This window comes from Conger conger, chromosome 16 (genome assembly GCF_963514075.1).
Source record: "Conger conger chromosome 16, fConCon1.1, whole genome shotgun sequence".
NCBI classification, from domain to species: Eukaryota; Metazoa; Chordata; class Actinopteri; order Anguilliformes; family Congridae; genus Conger; species Conger conger.
Window position 1 is genome coordinate 13,338,000 of NC_083775.1, and position 22,270 is coordinate 13,360,269.

Genomic DNA, 22,270 nt, shown 5'->3' on the forward strand with positions numbered 1-22,270 from the left:
TGTACTGCAAAGCAAAACAAGTGTTATATTTGTATATTTTACTGTAATACACAGAATATTTGAATGACTATACACTCATTAAATTCAATTATGGAGGTCCACAATATGTTGTGATTTTTGCTTTATACATTCTGTTGCCACTGAAACCAAAGCGACCATAATTAGTATATTCTGCAGTCTGTTTCAACAAGCTCTAAAATACATTCCGCAATGCAATTGCCAACATACTGCATAATTAAAGTAATTTCTTATTTCACAAATAAGTGAGCACTATATCTTGATATCTTTAATATGCGTAGTTAAAAGCTGAAAGTATTACAAGAAAAACTTCCCCCATACGACTGATATAAGCTGTAAAGGCACTACTGGACGTGCTAGGCCACCTTGACTGATCTTTTCACGAATTAATCAGATATATATTTCATGTGTGTGTATATGTATGCCGTTTGTGTATTGTGTGTGTGTCCGTGTGTGTTGTGTCCTGACCAGGGGAAGCTACTGGAAGGCGTGTAGTTTCCAGTCCGTTAGCTACTCCCTCTCTGTATAATTGTATTAGGATCTATATAATTAATGTATCATGTACATGTCAAACTGTAATGGGGCCCTAAATCCTCCTAGTTATATGAGGAAATACTTTTTATCCAAGATAATTTTTCCCCTCTTTCTGCCAATCCGGAATTCCCAAGTGTGTTTTTCTGGCCTGTCCCAGTGCTGCCCCATCTTCTTGTTTGGGAGAGTGCAGACTAGCTCTCTGCGGTCATTCAGTTGGGCTGCGAAGTCATGCCATTGTAGCACTTTCTGCAGCCAGAACGCAGACACCTGATCAACTGAGAGGTGCCTGTTGGTGCACGATGAGAAAAAGACACTCTCACTGCAAAAAAATTATGTCTTAAGTTTTGAGACTTGTAATGAGATTTGAAATCTTTTTTTTTTCTTCTCTCATGTAGAAAATATTAACTTGTTTGAAATTACTGTTTGTTTGGCAAGTTACATTTTCTTACCCTATTGGCAAATCTTGAAATGAGTAAAACTGTCTCATCTCAATGGCAATATCTGTGTTATTCAGCAAAAAAGTAAAATAAATAAGATGTTAAGTCTACATATAAGACTAAAATACTTGTCGAGATGGATAAATCATTGGTTGAAAATTGGTTGTAATTACCACAGCTAATGGCATTTCAACATACAGAGACAGGGGAGGGATAAACAGTGTTGTGGTTTGAGGGTGTTTGTTACAGCCTCTCTTGACCGTTAGAAGTCCGAAATGACCTATTGTACCTTTAAAGTATCACTGATGCTACTTGTCACCGGTGCTGCCCGAGGTGCAGCCTGACACTGGGCCATAGGCAATTCTGTGGCTAGGTACCCCGTGTCTGCCCAGTTTCGGTAATTACAGAAAAAAAGATGGTCTTGGTTTTTTATGCTGCTCCCTGCTGAAAATTCCAGCTTAAACCAGCCTAAACAGATGCCTGTTTCCAGGAGAGTCTCACACCTGCCGACCAGGTGGTCTGTATTTCATAATAATAACAACACTGAACACATCTTGATTTTTTCCTTCCACAATTGTGTTTATATCAGGAATGCAATGTGAGTGCTTAACAAACCACACACATTCCTGCTTTAATGTATTTTCAGTTGCTTTCCCTAAAACGGTTTATGTTACTGTTCACACCAATGTGTCAGGTATCTGTCAAGCTATTCCACTTTAGAAATATAAAACTGCCCAAAAGTGGTTTCATACAGCTCTACGTAGAAGGGGAGGGGGACACCGAAGAAATCTAGGAACATTTCCTTTTTGTGGTGCCAAATCAAAGAAGCTAATGCTCTACATTGCTGGATAGACGCTCTGTTTTACTCTCTAAATAAACCCTGTTTTTCAAGAAAGTAGGTGAGAAGAACATAATGTGGGATCTCCTGTAATGTTTCCACCATAACAGCCTTTTAAATTCCAAATAATCAGGAATAATAACATCTGTTTTATATTGTTACCGATCCTTAGGTCCTTCTCTGTACTCAAGTGGCATAATCTCTGCACTCCCAAGGACCCTGTATTAACGTCTGTGTTCAGTTTTAGCAACTGGGAATATATATTATCTTTATCTCAATTCCAAACAATATAAACAATAGATAGGATTAATGGTTGCCATTTAACTGCATCATTAGATTTATATTAAAAATATATATATTATTATAATGAAGGCACATTTACCTGTGAAAAATTTGAATGAAACAAGGTTTTCAAGCAGCAGATATATTTTTGATATTTATCCTATTATATTCACAGAAACCATATAGGGCAAATACAGATGATGAACAACAAATATACTGTAAGCACAAAACAAAAACCGAATTTACACTGGATTAGTCCCTGGTTATGAAATCCATCTCTCAAAGGTGTCATTGCTCTTTCTGTAAAAGTTGAAAATCGGTCAGGTTGACCCAAACCAAACACAAGGGTTAATGTTGATATAGGAAGCTGTGCCAGTTTCCTCGAGAGCACCAAGCTCCAGTTACATGCTTCATGTGAAATAGGTCCAGCCGCAAATAGGATGAATTGTTGATGAAATTTCTAAACAGTAGTCAAGTAGTGTACACACATCTGAAGGCATAACATGTACGTTCAAGCTGCTTTGGAATTAGCTATATGTTCTTGTTCTAGACTACGAACACCATGCCCGGAAACCAGCCTTTGTAAAGCCGATAAAATACAAATATATCATTCATTGGCAGAAAACATAGTCTAAAACTGAAACAATGTCAGGAAAAATGCAGAAATGCAGAACACATATCCAACAGATACTCATTATGAATATATTACATGTAAAAATCTATATGCGGACACCAGAACCTGAAGGAAAAGCAAACGCTTGCAGATGTTTGCTTCAAGGGGAGTAAGAGCCAGGGGCAGTTGAGCACAGAGCAATCAACCCGATTTAGTTTTCCCTAGATTTAGTTTTTAAATAGAAATGCTAAATATGGAAGGATGTTGTCATTGAATGAAAGCACAAAATAAATGCAACAAACCAACAGTTATCCACACGCCATATAATCCTAACTGCTTATATGTAAATTGGTTAGCTGGTTAGCTTTCCTAGCACATTTTTGTGCTGTGGGACATCTAGCTGAGCAAAGGTAAAAGGCATTACTGATTTTTTTCAACACAACCTGTATAAAAATGTATGTCCGTAAATTGTGTATCAGTAAATATACGTAATGAATCACTACACCTCTTTCCCAGCAAATATTCACAGAATCCATTAAGAAGTGGCATGTATAACATTTCTATCATGTTATACTTTCAGTCTTATACTGGATCACATGTAAGCCAACAGAGCAGAGATACATTTATCAGTTTAATATCCACTGCCAAATAACCTCACACACTGAAAAAAAAGTTTCTCTTAACAGAGGTTTTAGTCTTATAACGAGACTTCTCTCAAGTAGAAGATATTAGCTTGTTTTAAGTTACTGTTTGCTTGAGTGTCATCCTATTGGCAAAACCTGTAATGAGTTTTTAAAAAACAGCAAAAAAGTAATAGAAATAACATATTCATCTAAATATAAGACTAAAATTCTTCTTAAGAATGACTTTTCTTTTTTTTTGTACAACTCATTCCAAAAAGAATGTTTTTAATGCTTCTGCATTTAAATGAAAGAATCGCAAAGCATTTCTTACACAACATTCTGTTACTTATACTGTCAAACCTTATTAGCCTGTGTGGTTAATCGGCACTTAATAAATGCGGTGTGGAGAACCTTTGTGTACGAGTATGTCTAATTCCATTTAGCTGGCTGCACGGGCGGCCATTATGTGCGTTTATTTATTTATTTATTTCTCACACGTCCTGTCCCATGTTGACCACTGGGGGCAGGTGGACACAGTCTGTTTATGCTTATATTTTTGTCAGTTTTAGGGAACTGTACTATATCTGAGCAAGCTTCTATTTTATTTTTTTTGGGGGGGGGGGGGGGGGGGGGTATTTAATTAGAATTCACTGATTTGCTAAACATTACATAACAGTAGATATAACTTGTGGTCTTCATGTTGACCATTTAATTCTTAGAATAGCACGGTTCAAACTGTAGTGAAAAAAACTGGCCTTTTGGACAGTGTCCTGCAGAGGGGGACACCATTTTGTTGGGGAACCAGATCTAATACAACTACGAATTCGCTTTTTTACGAATTCTTGCCTTTCGCTATTCAGTAATTGTGACCAGCCCTGATCTGATCTGATGATTTTTGGCTGACTGCATAATTAGCTGTTTAAACATAAATAATTCAGTGACTTGGTCGATTTCTTTTTTTGTTGATGCAGCTGACTTTCAGAGAATGTGTGGTCGCCTACACACAGCAGTACTTACACAGGAAAAGAGGCAAATTCAGGACCGGAGGCTGTGTACATTTTCAAATTATATGTTCATAAATGCCCACAAAACATCCATTTCTATACTAAGAATGAGGACTGACAGCACAGCACAGTCACCTAAACACAGTCATCACAGGCCTGTATCGTGAAGCAGGGTAACTGCACTGGAAGAGCTCTTTTTAGTCTATTTTTGTCTAATAATTAAACGTACATTGTATTTCTGTGGGCGGCACGGATGGCGCAGTGAGTAGCACTGCCGCCTCACAGCAAGGAGGTCCTGGGTTCGAATCCCCGTCGGCCGGGGCCTCTCTGTGCGGAGTTTGCATGTTCTCCCCGTGTCTGCGTGGGTTTCCTCCGGGTACTCCGGTTTCCTCCCACAGTCCAAAGACATGCACGTTAGGCTGATTGGAGAGTCTAAATTGCCCGTAGGTATGAGTGTGTGAGTGAATGGTGTGTGTGCCCTGCGATGGACTGGCGACCTGTCCAGGGTGTATTCCTGCCTTTCGCCCAATGTATGCTGGGATAGGCTCCAGCCCCCCTGCGACCCTGTTCAGGATAAGCGGGTTCAGATAATGGATGGATGGATGGATGTATTTCTGTTACCTTTTTGCTAAATAAGACAAAAAGATTGCCAATGAGGTAAGATACTTTTACTGATTTCAAGACAATTTCACATGTGAAGTAAAAGGTAACTCAGAACAAGGTAATATCTACATTCAAAATTGAATTTAGTCTCGGACTAGGCTTAATCGGTGTCTGTGAAACTGGCCCTTTAAGTCTCATTGCAGGACTAAAACCCTTCTAAGGCGGATGTCCACAGTGTAAAAATGACAAGACTTAATTGTACTATTTAGCTGTAACCATGCTTTGTCAATAACAGTCAAACAAGCCATTATTGTGTTGAGGAATATGTAAAAAAATATACGCCAAACAATAGGTTTACCGAACTAAACAGTTTTATTATTGAAATGGGAAAAAAAATATTCATTTCATATTCATTCATTGTTTCATTTCAAATCCAATGTGCTGGATTGCAGAACGGAAATTGTACCACTGTCCAAATATATACGGACTGCACTGCACATTGAGAAGTGTATGTGTAATGTATTGTGAAATGTATTTCTTTTCAGTATGGGCATCGCAGTGACTGAGTGACCCAGCAGCAGAAGGTCAGCTAACGAACCCTGGGGTTGTGCGTGCTGCATGACCGTGTTCTTGGGTATTGGTTTTCCCTCCGGCCAATGATGGACAATTTAAGAACACCAAGCCGGCACTGTTTGTAGGAGGCAGTGGTTTGTCAGTGCCATGATGAGTAGCTCTGCCTGGGCTGTCTGATTCTGCAGTGTTAGAAAGTGTGCGTGTGCGCTTTAAATTAACCTGGTGTAGTCTGCATGTGTGACGCTCCTGTGTGATGCTCCTGTTTGACACTCTAGAGTAGTCTTCATGTTTGATGATCCTGTTTGATACTCAAGAGTAGTCTTCATGTGTGATGCTCCTGTTTGACACTCTAGAGTAGTCTTCATGTTTGATGATCCTGTTTGATACTCAAGAGTAGTCTTCATGTGTGATGCTCCGGTTTGACACTCTAGAGTAGTCTTCATGTGTGTGCTCCTGTTTGACACTCTAGAGTAGTCTTCATGTGTGTGCTCCTGTTTGACACTCTAGAGTAGTCTTCATGTTTGATGATGCTGTTTGATACTCAAGAGTAGTCTTCATGTTTGATGATCCTGTTTGACACTCAAGAGTAGTCATCATGTCTGATGCTCCTGTTTGACACTCTAGAGTAGTCTTCATTTGTGACACTCCTGTTTGACACTCTAGTGTAGTCTTCATTTGTGACACTCCTGTTTGACACTCTAGAGTAGTCTTCATGTTTGATGCTCTATTATGACACTTTAGCCTGGGCCTTTTTTGCCATGGACCATCATAGCATATCTGATGGAAATTAGTGTCTCCTTTTTCTTTTGGCCTTTTCTTGAAATAAAAAAACATTAAAAACATGTTTGATCAAATACTGCTACGCTTTTGTTGCTTTAAAATTCCTCCTTGCCCTTTCTTTCATCAGTGCTAAGTGACGAAAACAAATGTTCCAAAATGTCACCCTGGGGTCATTCTCCACCCATACGGCGTCAAACCTGGACACCTTTCAAACCACCATCAATTAATATAACTGAGTATTATTACACATCAAAGCACCTGTGTTTATTGGCAGCAGTTGCTATTGACTTAGCTCGAGAGGTCCAGTCTGGCGTGGGCTTGGCTGGCTGTTCAAATACATAACAGTGATGCATTTAACCCTTTAAAGAGTAATTGCATTCGCTGCTTCAGCATGGCTCCGCCTTCTGCATAATTTTGAAAATATGTGTTCTGGGGTCAGGTGGAGTAGGTGTGTCCATCCCATTTGCATTGCAGTATTCTCTAGCCAATCACGTGGAGGCAGTGTTCCATTTCATATTGATGCTTAACAGCTGACTAGCTGACTTTGGAAATCAGTCGCTAAATTAAAGTGATACATTTGTGGGCGTCAACAATTCTCCAACAGGATATCAGGGGCTTGTTTTAGGAAAGTGTGAACTGAGATCAGCGAGACGCCATAGATTTCTCCTGCTCTTTTTGGAGCATTTCATGTAGAAATCGCAATCGCAAGGCATGAACACAGTTTGCAAGCGCGTTTGTGTAGGCAATGAGTATATCATTCTCATCCGCCTCATTCATCAGTTGCTATCATCAGAAAGCTATACTTATCCGTCGCTCTGGATAAGAGCATCTGCTAAATGCCAATAATGTAATGTAATGTAATGTATCATACTTTTGTGCACAGCATTACAGCACTGGCCACATGTGGAAAATAAATTATAATAGTCTTGCAGTTATATGTATAGGCCAATATTATAGAAATATTAGCTTATATTGTCAAATAAAAATCTATTTTTAAGTATTAATTAAAGTTCTTGATCATTGATAAAAAAAATTATTTTAAAAAAACATTCCAAAACCTGCTTTTAAAAGGGTCAAATAGCCTAAGGTTACAGGCTTGTCCGCGGCAAACTGATACCCAGGGTAAGCGACCAGTCGATGAAAACTAAGGGTTCACAAAAAAGTACTGAGCCAATGTGGTGATCACTATGATGGACAGCAAATATACATATTTTTTCCCATTGCCCATGAAAAAATAAGTCAATACAAATTCATGATTAAATATCAACTGCAAAATATGGGTGTACTCTGTGACATAATGCAACATGTACAGTATGAAGAGGGGAAATATGTATAGCTTCCAATCCATGGCCAGGATACTACTGAACACGATTTTATGTAATCTCAATGAGGTTTCCCAGGTTAAACAGGGGTGAAATAATGCCTAAATAAAGTATACTTTCGGACAGACAATGGAAGTACATGTTAGAATATGACATACGGGATGGCACAAAACAGGTGTGTATTCAGGTGCAGTTCAGGTAACCATGTGGTTGTCACTGTAGGGCTTAGGAACTCATCTCGCTGAGATAGCACACAGGCCCAAAAAAAATGCAAGAAACATCTGCCATACTGCTGACTAAGATGACGCCAGGGCGCTCAACGAGGAAGATCAGTTCTTTTCTGTGGAAAGATCCGTGATCACATTGAGACATCCGATCTTATGTATATACTGTAAGTAATCAATTATGCAACAGATTCGCTTGGCTCCCAAACATCCCCGGTGGTGTACCAGAATGTAGATAGTGTAAAGGAGCAGATCGGGAATCAGTATCTCAGGGCCTACTGTGCATATAAGGGCCGACTGTTCACAGGAATGTGGCACTGAATTCTGAAGATAAGGCCTGACTGCCACATACTGTACATCTGTTCCCAGGGCCACATGCACCAGGTGTTCTTCTGATCGTATACATATTGCAGCAAATCAATGGCATGAATGATATTGAAATTGTTCCTTGAAAAAGCAGACCCCCCCCCCCCCCCCCCCCATTAGTTTGCACTCTGATTTCTTTACGGTTAAAAATGTTGCTCATTACTATGTCATATCTGTCATTATGTGTTGCTTTTTTTCCCCAAAACAGAGGAACGAAAGCTATACTGTCTCGAAAATGTACCGCCAGTAAGAGTCACATTTATTTAGTATTGCGTAATTGAAGCCTTTCAGTAATAAAAGTGTTGTTTATCCAGGGGAAGAATTTTCCGATACTTTGACGCAGTAAAGCATTGATTTACTTCAAGTGCATCTGCTCAAAGCTGCGCATGAGCGCGATTTCTCCTGAAAAGGGCCTTTTCTGTCTGCCTTGAGCTGTGGTGCCTGGTGCTTTCAGAGGTTAATGGTGTTTACTGTAACTTCCTTAAAGTATTTCTACAAAATGATTATTGCAAAATGATTTCCAATGACATTCCTAAATACAGGCCATAACTGCATGCGTTCTCTGATCTTCAATGTACCTATTTATAAACCTACAAATTTACGTATGGATAATTTGTAGAACTGGGAAATCTCTTCTGTGCTTTAAAATGACTTCTAAGAAACAACTGATGAAAACTCAGTCCAAGTAACGAACCATTCCTCAGAAATCGAGAAATGAATTCACCTGCATAACCACGCTGAATAGACACTTCCCAATTCCATGATAAATAATCAATTCTTCAATATCAGACACACTGCAAATACGTTTTTAAGTCACTGTTTGTTTGAAAAGTGACATGTTCTTAACTCATTGGCAAAGCTTGTTGACAGGGTTTGATGGGGGCTGCTTGATGACAATGTGACCCCATTAAGGGCACAATAAATTGTACTCAAATTTCAAGACAGCCAGCTTTTGACTGTTGTCAGATGTTACTGCTGTCAGTTTTTATTGAGCAAATGCTTAAAATGTTTAATTTTTTTTTTTGGGAGGTTGAGGAGATTAAAATATATTCCTCAGTTTATGAAAACCTGCATATGATGGAGGTAATCTAATTGAATTTTAAAGGGTTTATTGATTTTAATAGCACGCCCAAGACATTGACAGATTTTTGTCATTTATATAAAGGTCTTTTTCATTTGCAGACAAATCACAGTTTGACAGCATTAGTCAAATTCAGAATACATTTTCAATGAGCTATCAATGAACAACCTTTATCTGAAATTAGATATTCATTAGCACAAACAGTTGAAAGGTCATTTAATTTTGTACCCATGGCAGATCGTAGGTGAGAGATAGCCTTGCACACCAGAGCTGCTGTGTACAGTTCGATTCCGAGCAACAATCTGCCCAATTTTTTGGGAGGCGACCAATGTTTTCCAACCAATAAATTCAGCAAAAGCAGGTCGAGGGTGAAGGTGGCAAGGCAGCAATAAACCTGGAAAAGTATGAATGTGTTGAGCGACTGCCCATTTAAAGAGAACGTTTTGAAAGTGAAAATTGACCTGACTGGTGAATCCACAGTCACACCGTTTAAATACCTTACTCTCGTTACGAAAACAGAGCACGCCCACCTCTGCCTCAGTCTGGGTGCATAGCACAGGTAGATTGGCCAGACTGATTTTTTTGAGCCATACTAGCACTGAACCGCATGCCGGCTCAACGTTATTATCTGTATATAGGTTGGAACTATAACAAATGATAACAATTATAACTATTAGAACATGTATTTTTCCCAAAGGGAAAGTTTGCACTGCAAACAAGGTCTGCCTAAACAAGTGTTTTAGTTTTATAATGAGACTTCAAATGTGAAATTTTCATTAAGCAAAATAATAATATAAAAACATTTTTAAGTCTAAATATAACACTAAATTAATTAACGCAAGTTAATATTTTGGTTTTTGCAGTGTGAGGTATACATATATAGCTTGGAGTGCAGCACAGATGGTTCAAAATTTTTATTGATTCAAGGGCTAGCTGCTGTCCATTCCTGTGAGTGGTAATTAGCGCTATGCCTTCCATAAGCATCCGTCAACACTGACAAGTGTTGTCCAGACAAAGACGGAGAATAGCCAGGAGAGCAGAAATGGCTTAAGGTATCAAAGTATCAAGCAAATATTTACACCACAAAAATTAACTCCAACTATAAACTCCTATCTCTAAATCTTACTCAAGATTTGAGATCCTTATATGATACTATTCTTGTCATTTTTCTAGTCACGATTTTAATTCCAGTTAATTTCCTTAACTGAAAAACAGTTGAACCCAACATGGATTTTCACACACACACACACACACACACACACACACACACACACACACACACACACACACACACACACACACATACAGCATGTAGACTTGAAAGTGGCAGGTTTTTTGAATGAGATGGTGAAGCAGAATGCTATCTAGCCTAGTATCTTTACCTAGAAATGTTTTAACTCTTTAAAAAAAGCGAGTGCAGTGTACATGTCATTGCTCATAGTGTTATGAAGTTATGAGTAAACTTGTGAATGAGCTATTTATCATTCCAGGTTATTTTTTTGGGCGGTGACGTAGCATGTCTGAGGAAAGGCCCACCGCGCACACTATGTAACTGAACACAAACGCTATATGCAATCCACTGGGAATAAACTTACAAATATACACAACACCGCCAAAATATGAAAATGCAGTGATTAGCGATTAAATAAAAGACATGTTTATTATACCCCCACAACTGAGAATTGTTCCCAACCACCGTTTAGAAAGTCAAAAATTGTGGTTTTAAGTACCCATTCGCCTGCACCTCTCACCAAGAGCAGGCTGTTTTAAGTGGCTGTGTCTTTAAGGCTCATTAATATCAATGGGCCTCCGTTTTTATTGGCTGGCTAGCTCCACAACGAACTGAACACCATCTGTGCCAGGCTTTTGCATTCCTTCCGGCTATAAGGTGGGCGGCGCAGACATATGCAAATGAGCATTACAGTTGTGACGTCATAAATTTCCGGAAGTCCCAACGGCTCGTTTAAATGCAATCCGTATTACGGATTGTGCGGATTCCCTCGGGGACCGTGTACACTGCTACTTTCACAGAATTTTTATGGCACCTACAGCTCCCTTTATAATCCACATATCAAGGGAAAGGGGACCTTTAGCATAGCCATGCGGCTGTGGGGCGGTCCGCCCGTTCGGGAGGGTCCGGGTTACCGCACACGCCAGCCAGCTCCCTCCAGCAGTCCGGCCCTCAGCCGGACAACCGCTCCGCATACACAGCGGGAGCAGGCAGACCAGCCGTAATGAACACATTTGATGAACGGCTGCTATGAATCATGCATGATACATTTTATGCATATTGCTGCAGTGGACGATGACGTTCGCCTTTCTTTTTTTTTCTTTTTTTTTTTGTGCAGCAAAATTTATCAGTTGTGATGCCCACGATTTTCAGTTGATTGCATTCAAATCCGACAAGCTAATAAGGCAACGCCGGACGCCAGATTTGATACAGATTGGCCCAATGTGAATGAGCCAGAGAAACTCATACATTAGGGCCCAAACAACTGATACTGATTTGCGATTTGCTTGTGCCAGCCGTGTAGTTTAAAATGAATTGAATTTGAGCAAATCCATGGAGGATGTGTCCAATGGTTAGCGAGGTGCTATTACTTTTACTAATATCCCATTTTTGTGGCTTAAAATGGCAGAAAATGTGACCTTGCTGCTGAAAATAGGGGAGAAAAGTACATTATGACATATTTGGGCAAAGTTAAGACCTCTGCAATACATTAATGATACATTAATGATTCCTCTTTTTCCTCACTCTTTTGAAATTTTAATTGCGCTTTTTTTCCAATTTGGAGCCCCCGTGCGCTCCTATCACTACGACACCCTCCATAAATTTGTTCCTGGGATGGGCCACCCCGTCTCTTCCCTGCACAGTCCACCAGCTGATCTGCGCAGCCAATGTGCAACTGACTGGGGAGCTGCCCTCGTGTGACTGGCTACTCTCACTGCAAAAACTACTAAATAAGTCAGTCTTAGCAAGTATTTTAGTCTTATATTTAGGCTTAAAATCTTATTTCTATTCCATATTTTGACAAAGATATTGCCAATGAGGTGGGACAGTTTGACTCAATTCAAGCCAATTGGGGTATGAAAAATCCACTTGTCAAGCAAATAGTTACAATTAAAACAAGCTAATATTTTCTCTTTGAGAGAAAAAAGACTTAAGATTTTAAGTCTCATTACAAAACTTAAATCGAAACTTAAGAAAGATTTTTTCTTTTTTTTTCTTTCAGTGCTCGGCCCCCACCCTCTCAGAAAACGCTGTCCCGGAAGGAACCCTGCGACTCCACAGAAGAACCCTATGTAGTTACCTGGGAGCTTTCAGCCTGCACCCCTATGACAGAGGGTTCCATAAGGGACTAGAAAAGGTTCCTCTGTAGAATCCGGCCACGGAACCCTTTTGTCTGAGAGTGCAGGCTACACGCCCGTCTCCCGGAGTTCCCGCCCGGTCACCACGGGGCGTGTCACTGCACCAAGGGCAAGCGCCTCCGCTCCGTCTTCACGCTCTCCTCCCCAGGTTTTTTTTTTTGCACCGACGCGACGGAAATATTCAAAACTACACAGGTGCCAAAGTCAAAGGTGCAGTGTGGCACTAGTGCAGGGAGAATGGTTGTTAGTTTCCCAACTGACAGATCACAAGGGCCTTTTGAAATCTCACGTCACCCTTTTGGGTTTCTGTCCGATTGCACGAGGCTGCTGTTTTACAGTCGCAAAGGATGTTGCAAACTGCATTATATTACTATATTATATTATTCCACCTGTGTTATAATGAATGATGGTGCACATTAGACAGTATAGATAAAACAGTGTGAACCAGTTTGCTGTCAATGTTGTCAAGGTTGGACCGGCAATATGAATGGTTCCAAATCAAAAATCTAGAAATAAAAAAGTAATATGTGCTATGTTTCATGACATTTGTGCATCCCAAACATATCTGCCTCATACTAAAAGTGAAGAAGATTCCATAATTGCATCTGTAAAATGCAAATAATGACACAGTAATCTGTATAAGCTATTTGGTACTGTACTATGGTGGTATAATTGGGAAGAAGAGTGATAAGTATGTTAGATTTCAGTAAGTTGGCGATGACTGGTACTGTATTATACAGTAACACAGACTGGTATGGTAATTTGAAGAAGGTGAATAGTACTGTAATATGGTACAGCAATTTGGAGAAGATAAAGAATACTGTAATATTGTACAGCACTTTGGAGAAGATTAATAGTACTGTAATATGGTACAGCAATTTGAAGAAGGTGAATAGTATTGTAATATGATACAGAAATTTGGAGAAGGTAAATAGTACTATAATATTGTACAGCAATTCGGAGAAGGTGAATAGTACTGGAAAAGTATACAGCAATTTGAAGGTGTATAGTCCTGTAATATGGTAAACCAATTTGGAGAAGGTGAATAGTACTGTAATATTGTACCACAATTTGGAGAGAAGGTGAATAGCACTGTAATATGGTAAATCAATAAAATTCAATCAATCAATTTCAATCAGTAAAGTAATAAAAATTATGGAGAAGGCTTTAGGCCAGGGTCCACTGTAAAGGATATTATGACAGATGTTCTATACAAATGAATGTGCTTTTATTTGGCTTGATTTGGAGAAGGTGACTGGTACTGAAACACAGTAGAGGAATTTGGAGAAGACGAGAAATATGATACAATAGTAGAAAAGTGATTTGGTGGGGACATCATTTAGGAGATAATTCCTATGTATATACTTTTAAACTGTTCGTGGTTACAATGATGTAAAATAGGTAAAAACACATCCATGAACCATCACAGATACATGGAACAAAAACCTTTGTAATCCCATTTGGTTTTGAAACCAGTTAATCATAAATTATATCATTTAAGGTGTATATTAGTAAGCACATAGACATAACCGTGTTTTATATTAGCATATTTGTACAGAACAAAGTATTATATAGTCCCACTGCATGGTATTTGTGTTTACATATGCAGTAAATGCTCATTCACAACTGTTATATTTTGGTAAATACTATGTTTTCTCTCTCATCTATGTAACGGTCTTAGTGACCTTACTATCTATCATAATATGTATATTATCTGAAGGACAGCAGATTTCAATGTTTTATAGAATATATTTATAAATACAAGCCATCATTTCTATGTTGTCTGATCTTCAGGTCTGAGCTCCTTATGAATTACAGTCAGGTAATACACTTTTAAAGACCTCACCACAAGATCAAGACAGTTTGATTTCCTTTGCATTGTTCTTCGCTATAGCTTTGGCCACATTTAGATTTTCTACACGTCCCTTCACAACAGCTCAGTGATTAAAGCAGAAATTATTTTCAAAATGATGCAAACCGGTAATAGCCTTCACAGCTGAAAGTGTCTGTGTGTTTGAGTATTCATTTCAGGTGCTGTGTCGATGTGCAATTAATCAATTTCAGTTGTGGCCGCGATATAGTGTTTCATATATATTCATGCTTGTGAAGTATTTCGGTATGTTCCTTGCTATTTCAGACTTGTGCTTTTAAGGTATACGTAGCCTATGTGCGCGACTCAGTTTGGGTTCTGTTCGCAGGCGTTGCTATAAAACAACCCCCACCCATCTTGTAATCAATGAGATTGGAACAGACGGCAGAATTTGTGCTGCAATGCACACCCGCACGCGCACACGACTGTGTAACGGCCGTCTCCTCCACTTGCACAGAAACACACATTGCGTACAGTCAGCTGCCCCCTCAGTAGCCTAACATACGCACCCATCCCTAATTAAGGTTCGTTCAGAGGGACGATAAATACGTCACGATGCCAACGATCATACGATTATAGGCAATATAATCACAAGTCAATCGTACAGCCATCACTAGCAGAACTGCAACTTAGAATTGCATTATCTTATTAACGATTGTTAATCCAGTTAACGTGGACCAACATACAACGGCAATTTACCTTGCACAAATTTCAGAATCGCTGACACATTATCAACAGAAAAGGAAGTCGGGGCTGGTAAGATGACACAAGACCGACCCGTCGATAATATATGCCGAATATAGAAACCACATCGCTTCACTAAATTAACACGCGTACAAGAAGGGGGAGAATCTCCATGAATGCTGCATTACACACGCAAACGCCATAGCAAGATTTAAGTCGATGAATCTGCAGTGAGCGTCGAGGCGAGCGCCAGTGTCAAACTGAGAGTGAGGCTGTGCACAGCGTTTTATTCTAAATGCTCAAAATTCCCTGGGGTACGTCCACTTACCAACGGTTATAATGATGAGGATAATATAGCAACCATCATATTTGCAATCACTGCGCGGAGTTTTGCTGTATTCCGCATTTCGCCATACAAGGTATGTTACGGGACAATATTAACACTGTACCATAAATCTGCAGAACATCCATTCCAGGCGTTTCTACGCGAATCTTTTATTGATCAACGTCCACAGACACTGGGGGCTAGCCAATGTAAAAGAGTCATTGGGCCTTACATTGGCGTCTATTTCCTATAGGCAAAGGAGGGATGCACAATTTAATTGCAGAGGGATGTGCGTGTATATTAAATGATCTTTGAGAGTTGCATTTGCTATGATGGGTCAGAAGAGTAACAATTATTATAAAACATCCATATATGCCCACACAAAAACACACACACACGTGTGTGTGCAACTCAGGAGAATACACACAAGAAAATATACACTGCTTTAAATCCTCGCTCTCACTGGAATAAGATACTTTCCTTAATTAAATTCCACAATCTCAATAAGTGACCTCGTCCCACTCCTTTTACCCCACTCGCTACAACCAACCAGCAAGTAACAGACATTCGCGCACTGAAATGATTCTGACGGTATATTTCTATGTACTTAGATTTAATGCCCTATACCCTGCCAGAAGACTTTACCGGTTGACCGGTTAATGGAATCCGGGATGCACATTTGTACTGCTAATCCACCACAATCAAACGAATGCGTCTGGTTATACTTGTGAATTCATTAAAAGGCTTGTTATTTCCATCATGATTCGTCTAGCAGTATGTTTGTGCTTGTGTCTCAGTGGTTTATTTGCCTTTGGATCGCCGCATTTTGACTGATCGTGCCCGGTGAATGGCATTATTTCGCCCATGTAATCTATGTTATAATGGGCATCCCAAGCCCATTAATTCTAGGGGACTACATACGTGCATGAGCGAAATGCGGAAAATCGCTCCTAGCATGTCATCTGGGCTAGCCGTCCTCTGTAAAATTCCACAATCGAATGCTTACATATTATTAGCCGTGGACTAGCAGTTAGATGTGAGTAGCGGACGCCAGATTGCGGTGAAGATTCGGGAGGAGAGAGAGGAGGAAAATGGAGATTATGGGAGGAGGGTACGGATGGGAGAAATATGTTAGCTTACACTTCGTAGTTCCTGCGTACGGTCCTTCATTGTTTCCACGCCGTGTCGGCTAAAATATTATAGCTTGGATTTTGCTGCCTCGTCCGTTTTCTCCTTTTCCTAGTGTCCGTCTCTTATAGTTTTTGCTGATAGTCGTCTTTCGGGGTTCCTTTTCCCCGATGAACCCTCGCTGTCCTTTTTTTCTTCCTCTATCCCCCCGTATACGGTGTTTGTGGGTCCTCCGAAGCGGTGCAGTGTGGTCCCGCAGCGCGCTCCGTGTCCAGCGAATGAATGTGATACGAGCGCGCGGTACTGATGCTGCAAAAAAAAAGATGAAAAAAGAAGCGATGCAGAGGGATGAGACTCTCCTGCGCAGGCGCGCTCCTCTTCGCTCCATCTCTATCACTTTACCTGCTACCCCTCCCCCTCCGCCCTTTTTCGCGTCAATGTCTCTCCGCAGAGCGTAATCAGCCGGCGCTCTCCATGCCAACCAGGGAGCTGTAGTTTGTTTTAGGTGAACGATAAACAGAATGGTTCTATACATACGAGAAGCGCGAGGCTATTTGCGCATACATGCTCTAAAGACAGGAGCTTTACAGAGGGACCTCAGACCACCTATTGATAAAAAAAGCTGAAACAAACGTGGGATGTGGTCACATTTCTTTTTCTCTGAACACATTTTCTCTAAAACACCCACTTTTCTGTGTGTGGGCAGACTGCTTGAGCAAACCTTTGTCCAAAATTGAAAACAGTATGGAAATGTGCAAGACAATTAAGGTGCAGGATTTATATTATTTTATTATTATTATTTTAAGACTAGGTCATAACCTCGTCGTTTTCAGAATGTCACAGATGGTCCAGCGATGTTTCCCCCTAGTGGCCATGGCTGACAGACCAGCCAAAGAACACCACACAATCCATGGGAGAGATTTCCAGTTGTCAACCAAAACTCTGGACAAATGACAAGTGACAATACACGATAATGTATTTAAAACAGGCTACAAACACAGGGTTGTCCTACTAAATCACCGTTTCTTATTGTGGTGACCATGGCAATGCTGTGCCCGTGTAGGCTATGTCACGGCTGGCTTTGGGTGCTGGCCCGGCAAGACGGTGCATAATTAGTCATACCGTAGCCCAGGAAGGGGGGATTGTTGCTGCCTCATCAAGCAACAGCGACTCCTCTGGTCAATCGTGTAACCGAGCGTACAACGTAGCGTACAAACACTGAGGCTAACGCAGGTCAGCGGGTGCAACACAGAGAGGAAAATAAATATTTGTGTCTACTCTGGCATTTGCCTCTGTTCTTTGTACAATTGTTATATATTTATTTATGTGAATTTAAAAAAAGAAAAAGAAACACAGAACGGAAATAAGTGAAAGTTGGCCACAAGCACTGCAAGACATGCAAGCTGACCTGCTCCATACTACTGGGTTTTCTATATTCAGATGCAATTTTATGTATTTAAAAAAATGTATTTAAAATGTACAGTTATTTTTTCTATTTCCAAACTTATTAAAACGGTAAGCGGTATTTATCACAAGTTTATTTTAGACATAGAGTGCAACTGTTAAAAAACACATAATAGAATCCATAAAAGTCAAATAGGCCATTTAAATGAGAATGGAACTGACAACAAAGACCACGCATGGTCTTGTTGCAGCATCAATGTGGATGCTGCAGACTCACCGGGGTATTCCGATATGAATTATACCTTATCTGGTGTGTTCGGTTCTTTGTTATATGACCTTGATATGCAACGTTTTGTACGTTGCTTTGGATAAAAGCGTCTACTAAATCAAATTTAACGTTACCTCATAATTAACAAATGAAGCACTGGAGGCAATGGTAGTTAACTCATTAAGCTCTAAATCTGGTAAATTTAGTAATCTCAGTTGTACAATTTACTTGTGAGGAAGAAGATGATGTTAATGCATAAATCACAATAACTTTTCATCAGCCACATTCACTTAACTAGTCGTTTTCAGATGACCAACCAGTTAGCAGTTTCACATGTACAATTTTATTGCATAACATCCCATTTTTCAGCATGAACAGGGCCTGCGTGAATGGAACTGATCCAAATGTAGAAAACCAGGTATATGATAAAGAAAATATCATATTTTTTGTGATCATATGTGTAGCTGTTTGTGCAACAGTGATTATTTGGTTATCAGAAGTTTTGGGAAAATATTAAATTTTAATACTTTTTTATCATAATAAAGTCTATGTCTATGTCTCCAAACTTGATGGGCAGAAACCTCTTGAAGAACCCAGCTTAGAGATGGGGGGGGGGGGGGGGGGGCAACCCTCAGTAGTTGTCAGTAGTTGTCAGTAGTTGTGGTAATAGGGAAGTAACAGGGAATCTACGGGGCAAATAATCCTAGTAGTCGCTGCAGATTAGAGCCCGCGGCGTTAGACTAACCGGTAACATGACAGCATGTGACATAAGAAACACAGCTGCGAGGAATCTCAGCCCAGAGGCTCTGCAGTGTCCCATGAAATAAGAAAACAACACTGTTGTGCGAGAGCCATCCCTCTCGCCCTGGCAGACTCGCATATATCAAACCCTTCTTTAAAAGTTAATCACTTGGGTCTATGTCAGAACAGTGGTTCTCAAACCTGGTCCTGGGCTACCCCTGTGTATACTGGTTTTAATTTCGAATTCTAACAAGCTGTTAATCTTTCTTAATTAGGCGCCTTTCCTTGTCGGAGGGATTATTTATCCTCTTATACCACAATTAATTGTGCCTGTGTTCATATTGCGTCTTAATTGCTGTATTTCAAACAATACATACATTTAGCAGAACAAATTGCATAAAAAGTGGTCTGGTCTAATGAGACAAATAAGACTCCTAATTGGTTAAGGTGTGGACACTTGGCCACCAAAACTAACCATGGTAATGAAGAATTGAAATGCAAATGATAATAAGGCAAACCTGCATTGTGCTCATACGTTAAGGAAAAAAATTACTAATGAAATTAAACGTGTCCAACTACCTAACTAGGAGCCTATGAATTAACCTCAGCCTTTACCTCGTTTTATGCATTTGTTTGCAAGATAGTATTTATGTCATTGTTTGCAATACAGTGAATGTGTAGCCTAAGTGGGCATTTTATCTGTCATGGCATCGCAAAGCTATTTCTGTCATAATGTGGTTTAAGGTAAATAATCCTTATAGACATGAAAAGCACCTAATTAAGAAAAAAAAAATTGGATTGCAAGAACCACTGTATTAGAGGATCTGCGTACAGGATCTCCTGAGGCTACCGTGGCCTATCCTGCTAATTCAGTGGGGCTTTGGTGCGGTGCCATGCCCCCACCGTCTGCTATCGAATCCCAACCATGCCAGGAGGCCCAAGGTACGCTCCTTCCCTCAGTGACGACTGGAAGGCAGCTGCTGCCTCCGAGACTGCAAACAGCAGGTCCGCCCGCGGATTCAGCTCCGCCAACCACACACACCTCTTCACTGGCAATTTCTCTTTCATGCATTCGTATAAAATTGATCTGCAGTTACATTGCTAAGCTAGCTGATTTGCTAATCTGCCATTATTACTTGACTAGTTCTATAAGCAGCAGCCTTCAGTCATCACTAGGGGAAGGAAAGTGCCTTGGGGTGCCAAGAGCGAGCATCCATCAGCGCTGGTGCATAATTAGATTGTGTAGGGAAGGAGTGTGGCAGTTTGGGTTTGGACAACAGCGCCCCCTGTGGTCGAGTGGGTGTCTGCAGTCAGCTTTGGCCACCCGCAAATGAAGCCTCCTGCCCTGAAAGGATAAATGTACACTTTGGAAGATTGATTGTGTGGCTGGATTGGAGGACAGTGAGCGGAGGTGGCTGCTGGTATAAAAGCTCTATGTGGTCGTTTTGGGCCACAACCATCCATGGTCCACATAATGCAGGCTTTAAATATATCTTTTTTTCCATTCTCCGGGGTGCGAATAGCTTTTTTGATGCAGCTGTCCTCTCTGTGGTCGGTTAACCCTGGTTCATTCTTGCCACAGAATCCAATCACTCTCAGAAATAAAGGTACAGTGAGGGTACATTTTGTTCCTTAAGAAACAAATTTCCCAAACGTACCCCGAAAGTAGAATAGTGTTCTGTTTGGGAACTGATACATATCTTTTACAAGCAAAAAAAGTTTAAATTATGTATTGCTGGCTTGCGGTGCAATTTTATGTACCTACTGGGTACCACCCCAGTGACAAGTGTAATTTTGTTATACCTTTTTAGGCACTTTTTCATACCTTTTTTCCTGAGAATATAGAGCCGACTCTGTGAAGTGGAAAATGATGACTGGCAATACTGCCTGCTGTTGCTGGATGTGGCCAGTAGGGGGAACTCTTCCTTCCGATGTCAAACCGAAAAACGAATGGCCCAGTACAGTGACAAGGACACTGTACAGTAGTATTTGTCATCTCCTGGACGCGGTCCTGAATCCTGACTCACTGCATTCATTAAAGTCCCCATCTCGGTTATTACATAGAACAGGGGTTTCCCTGGTGTCCTGGCAAAATTCCCAAGCACTCAGTCTCAGTCTGGCCTCCAAATCAACCCCAGGTTAATTAGTCTAATAAGTATCTCTCTCCCTCTCTTAATTTCAGCCGATGTCTGCTGAACATTCTAGCACAAAATGGCTGATTTGCATCACCCAGGAGGGCGCTATATTACATCGGTGGTGACTGGATTAGGTGTGATCATTAAAGGTTCTATCTCAATGCAATCCATTATTATTTCAGTACTTTCTTTGCATGAAATGTAATATTATTAATACATTTTATTATTATTATTATTATTATTATTATTATTATTATTATTATTATTATTATTATGAATGCCTAACTGGAATTGGAATGTCAAAACATATTCCTGTTCAAAAGAACATTCTGTCTAGGGCCTCCAATAGTTCAGAGCCAGCCCAGCCTCTCTGCTTTCGCACTGTCTGAACAGAGTGAAATAAGCATAAGGAAGACAGACTGTCGAAAAAGAAATGAAATGAAAATGAAAAGTCAAACCTGCCTTTCAAACTAGCAGAATCACAATTATGCCTTCAAGTGGGATAGACACCTCATCTGTATGTATCTTTTGAGGAGACACGTTTTCCAATCCTCCCACACAGAGGGTTTTCCCTGTTCCACTCCACTGCACTCTGTACAGTGGTTCCCTCTCTACCCATAACCCTCCCTGCTTTCCCCCTGTCTACGTGAAAAAAACAAAACAGGAGAGTGGACTGTTTGCTCTCCATTAAAAAAAATTGGTGGCACTTTGGCAGATGGCAGTGCTCATTACACCCCACCCACTCTAAACAGCCATTCATCTCGAATACAGAGGTGAGCAATGGATAACATAGTACTACACTGCAAAAAACGTTGTAGTCTTATAGTGAGACTTAAAAAAAATTTTCTTTTAGAAAATATTCTTATTTATTTTAAGTTACTGTTTGCTTGAAAAAAAGTTACATTTTCTTACCACATTGACAAATGATAATGAGTCTAAATGTCTCACCTCATATGCAATATTGTGTCTTTTTTATCAACAGAAGTAATAGAAATAAGATTCAAAATAAGTCTAAATATGAGACACAGATACCTTTTTTTAAAATAAT

At 40.1% G+C, this 22,270-nt stretch overlaps 1 protein-coding gene across 1 annotated transcript in view; it reads right to left on the reverse strand.

Moving 5' to 3' along the window:
• The window catches only part of stx1b (syntaxin 1B), a 58,265-nt gene extending 41,328 nt beyond the window's left edge, over positions 1-16,937 (reverse strand). The window contains exon 1 of the mRNA XM_061223927.1: positions 16,687-16,937. Coding sequence (XP_061079911.1) covers positions 16,687-16,716 — 30 coding nt within the window. The 5' untranslated portion in view covers positions 16,717-16,937. The remainder of the gene's footprint in view (positions 1-16,686) is intronic.
• Between the last annotated feature and the right edge of the window lie 5,333 nt (positions 16,938-22,270).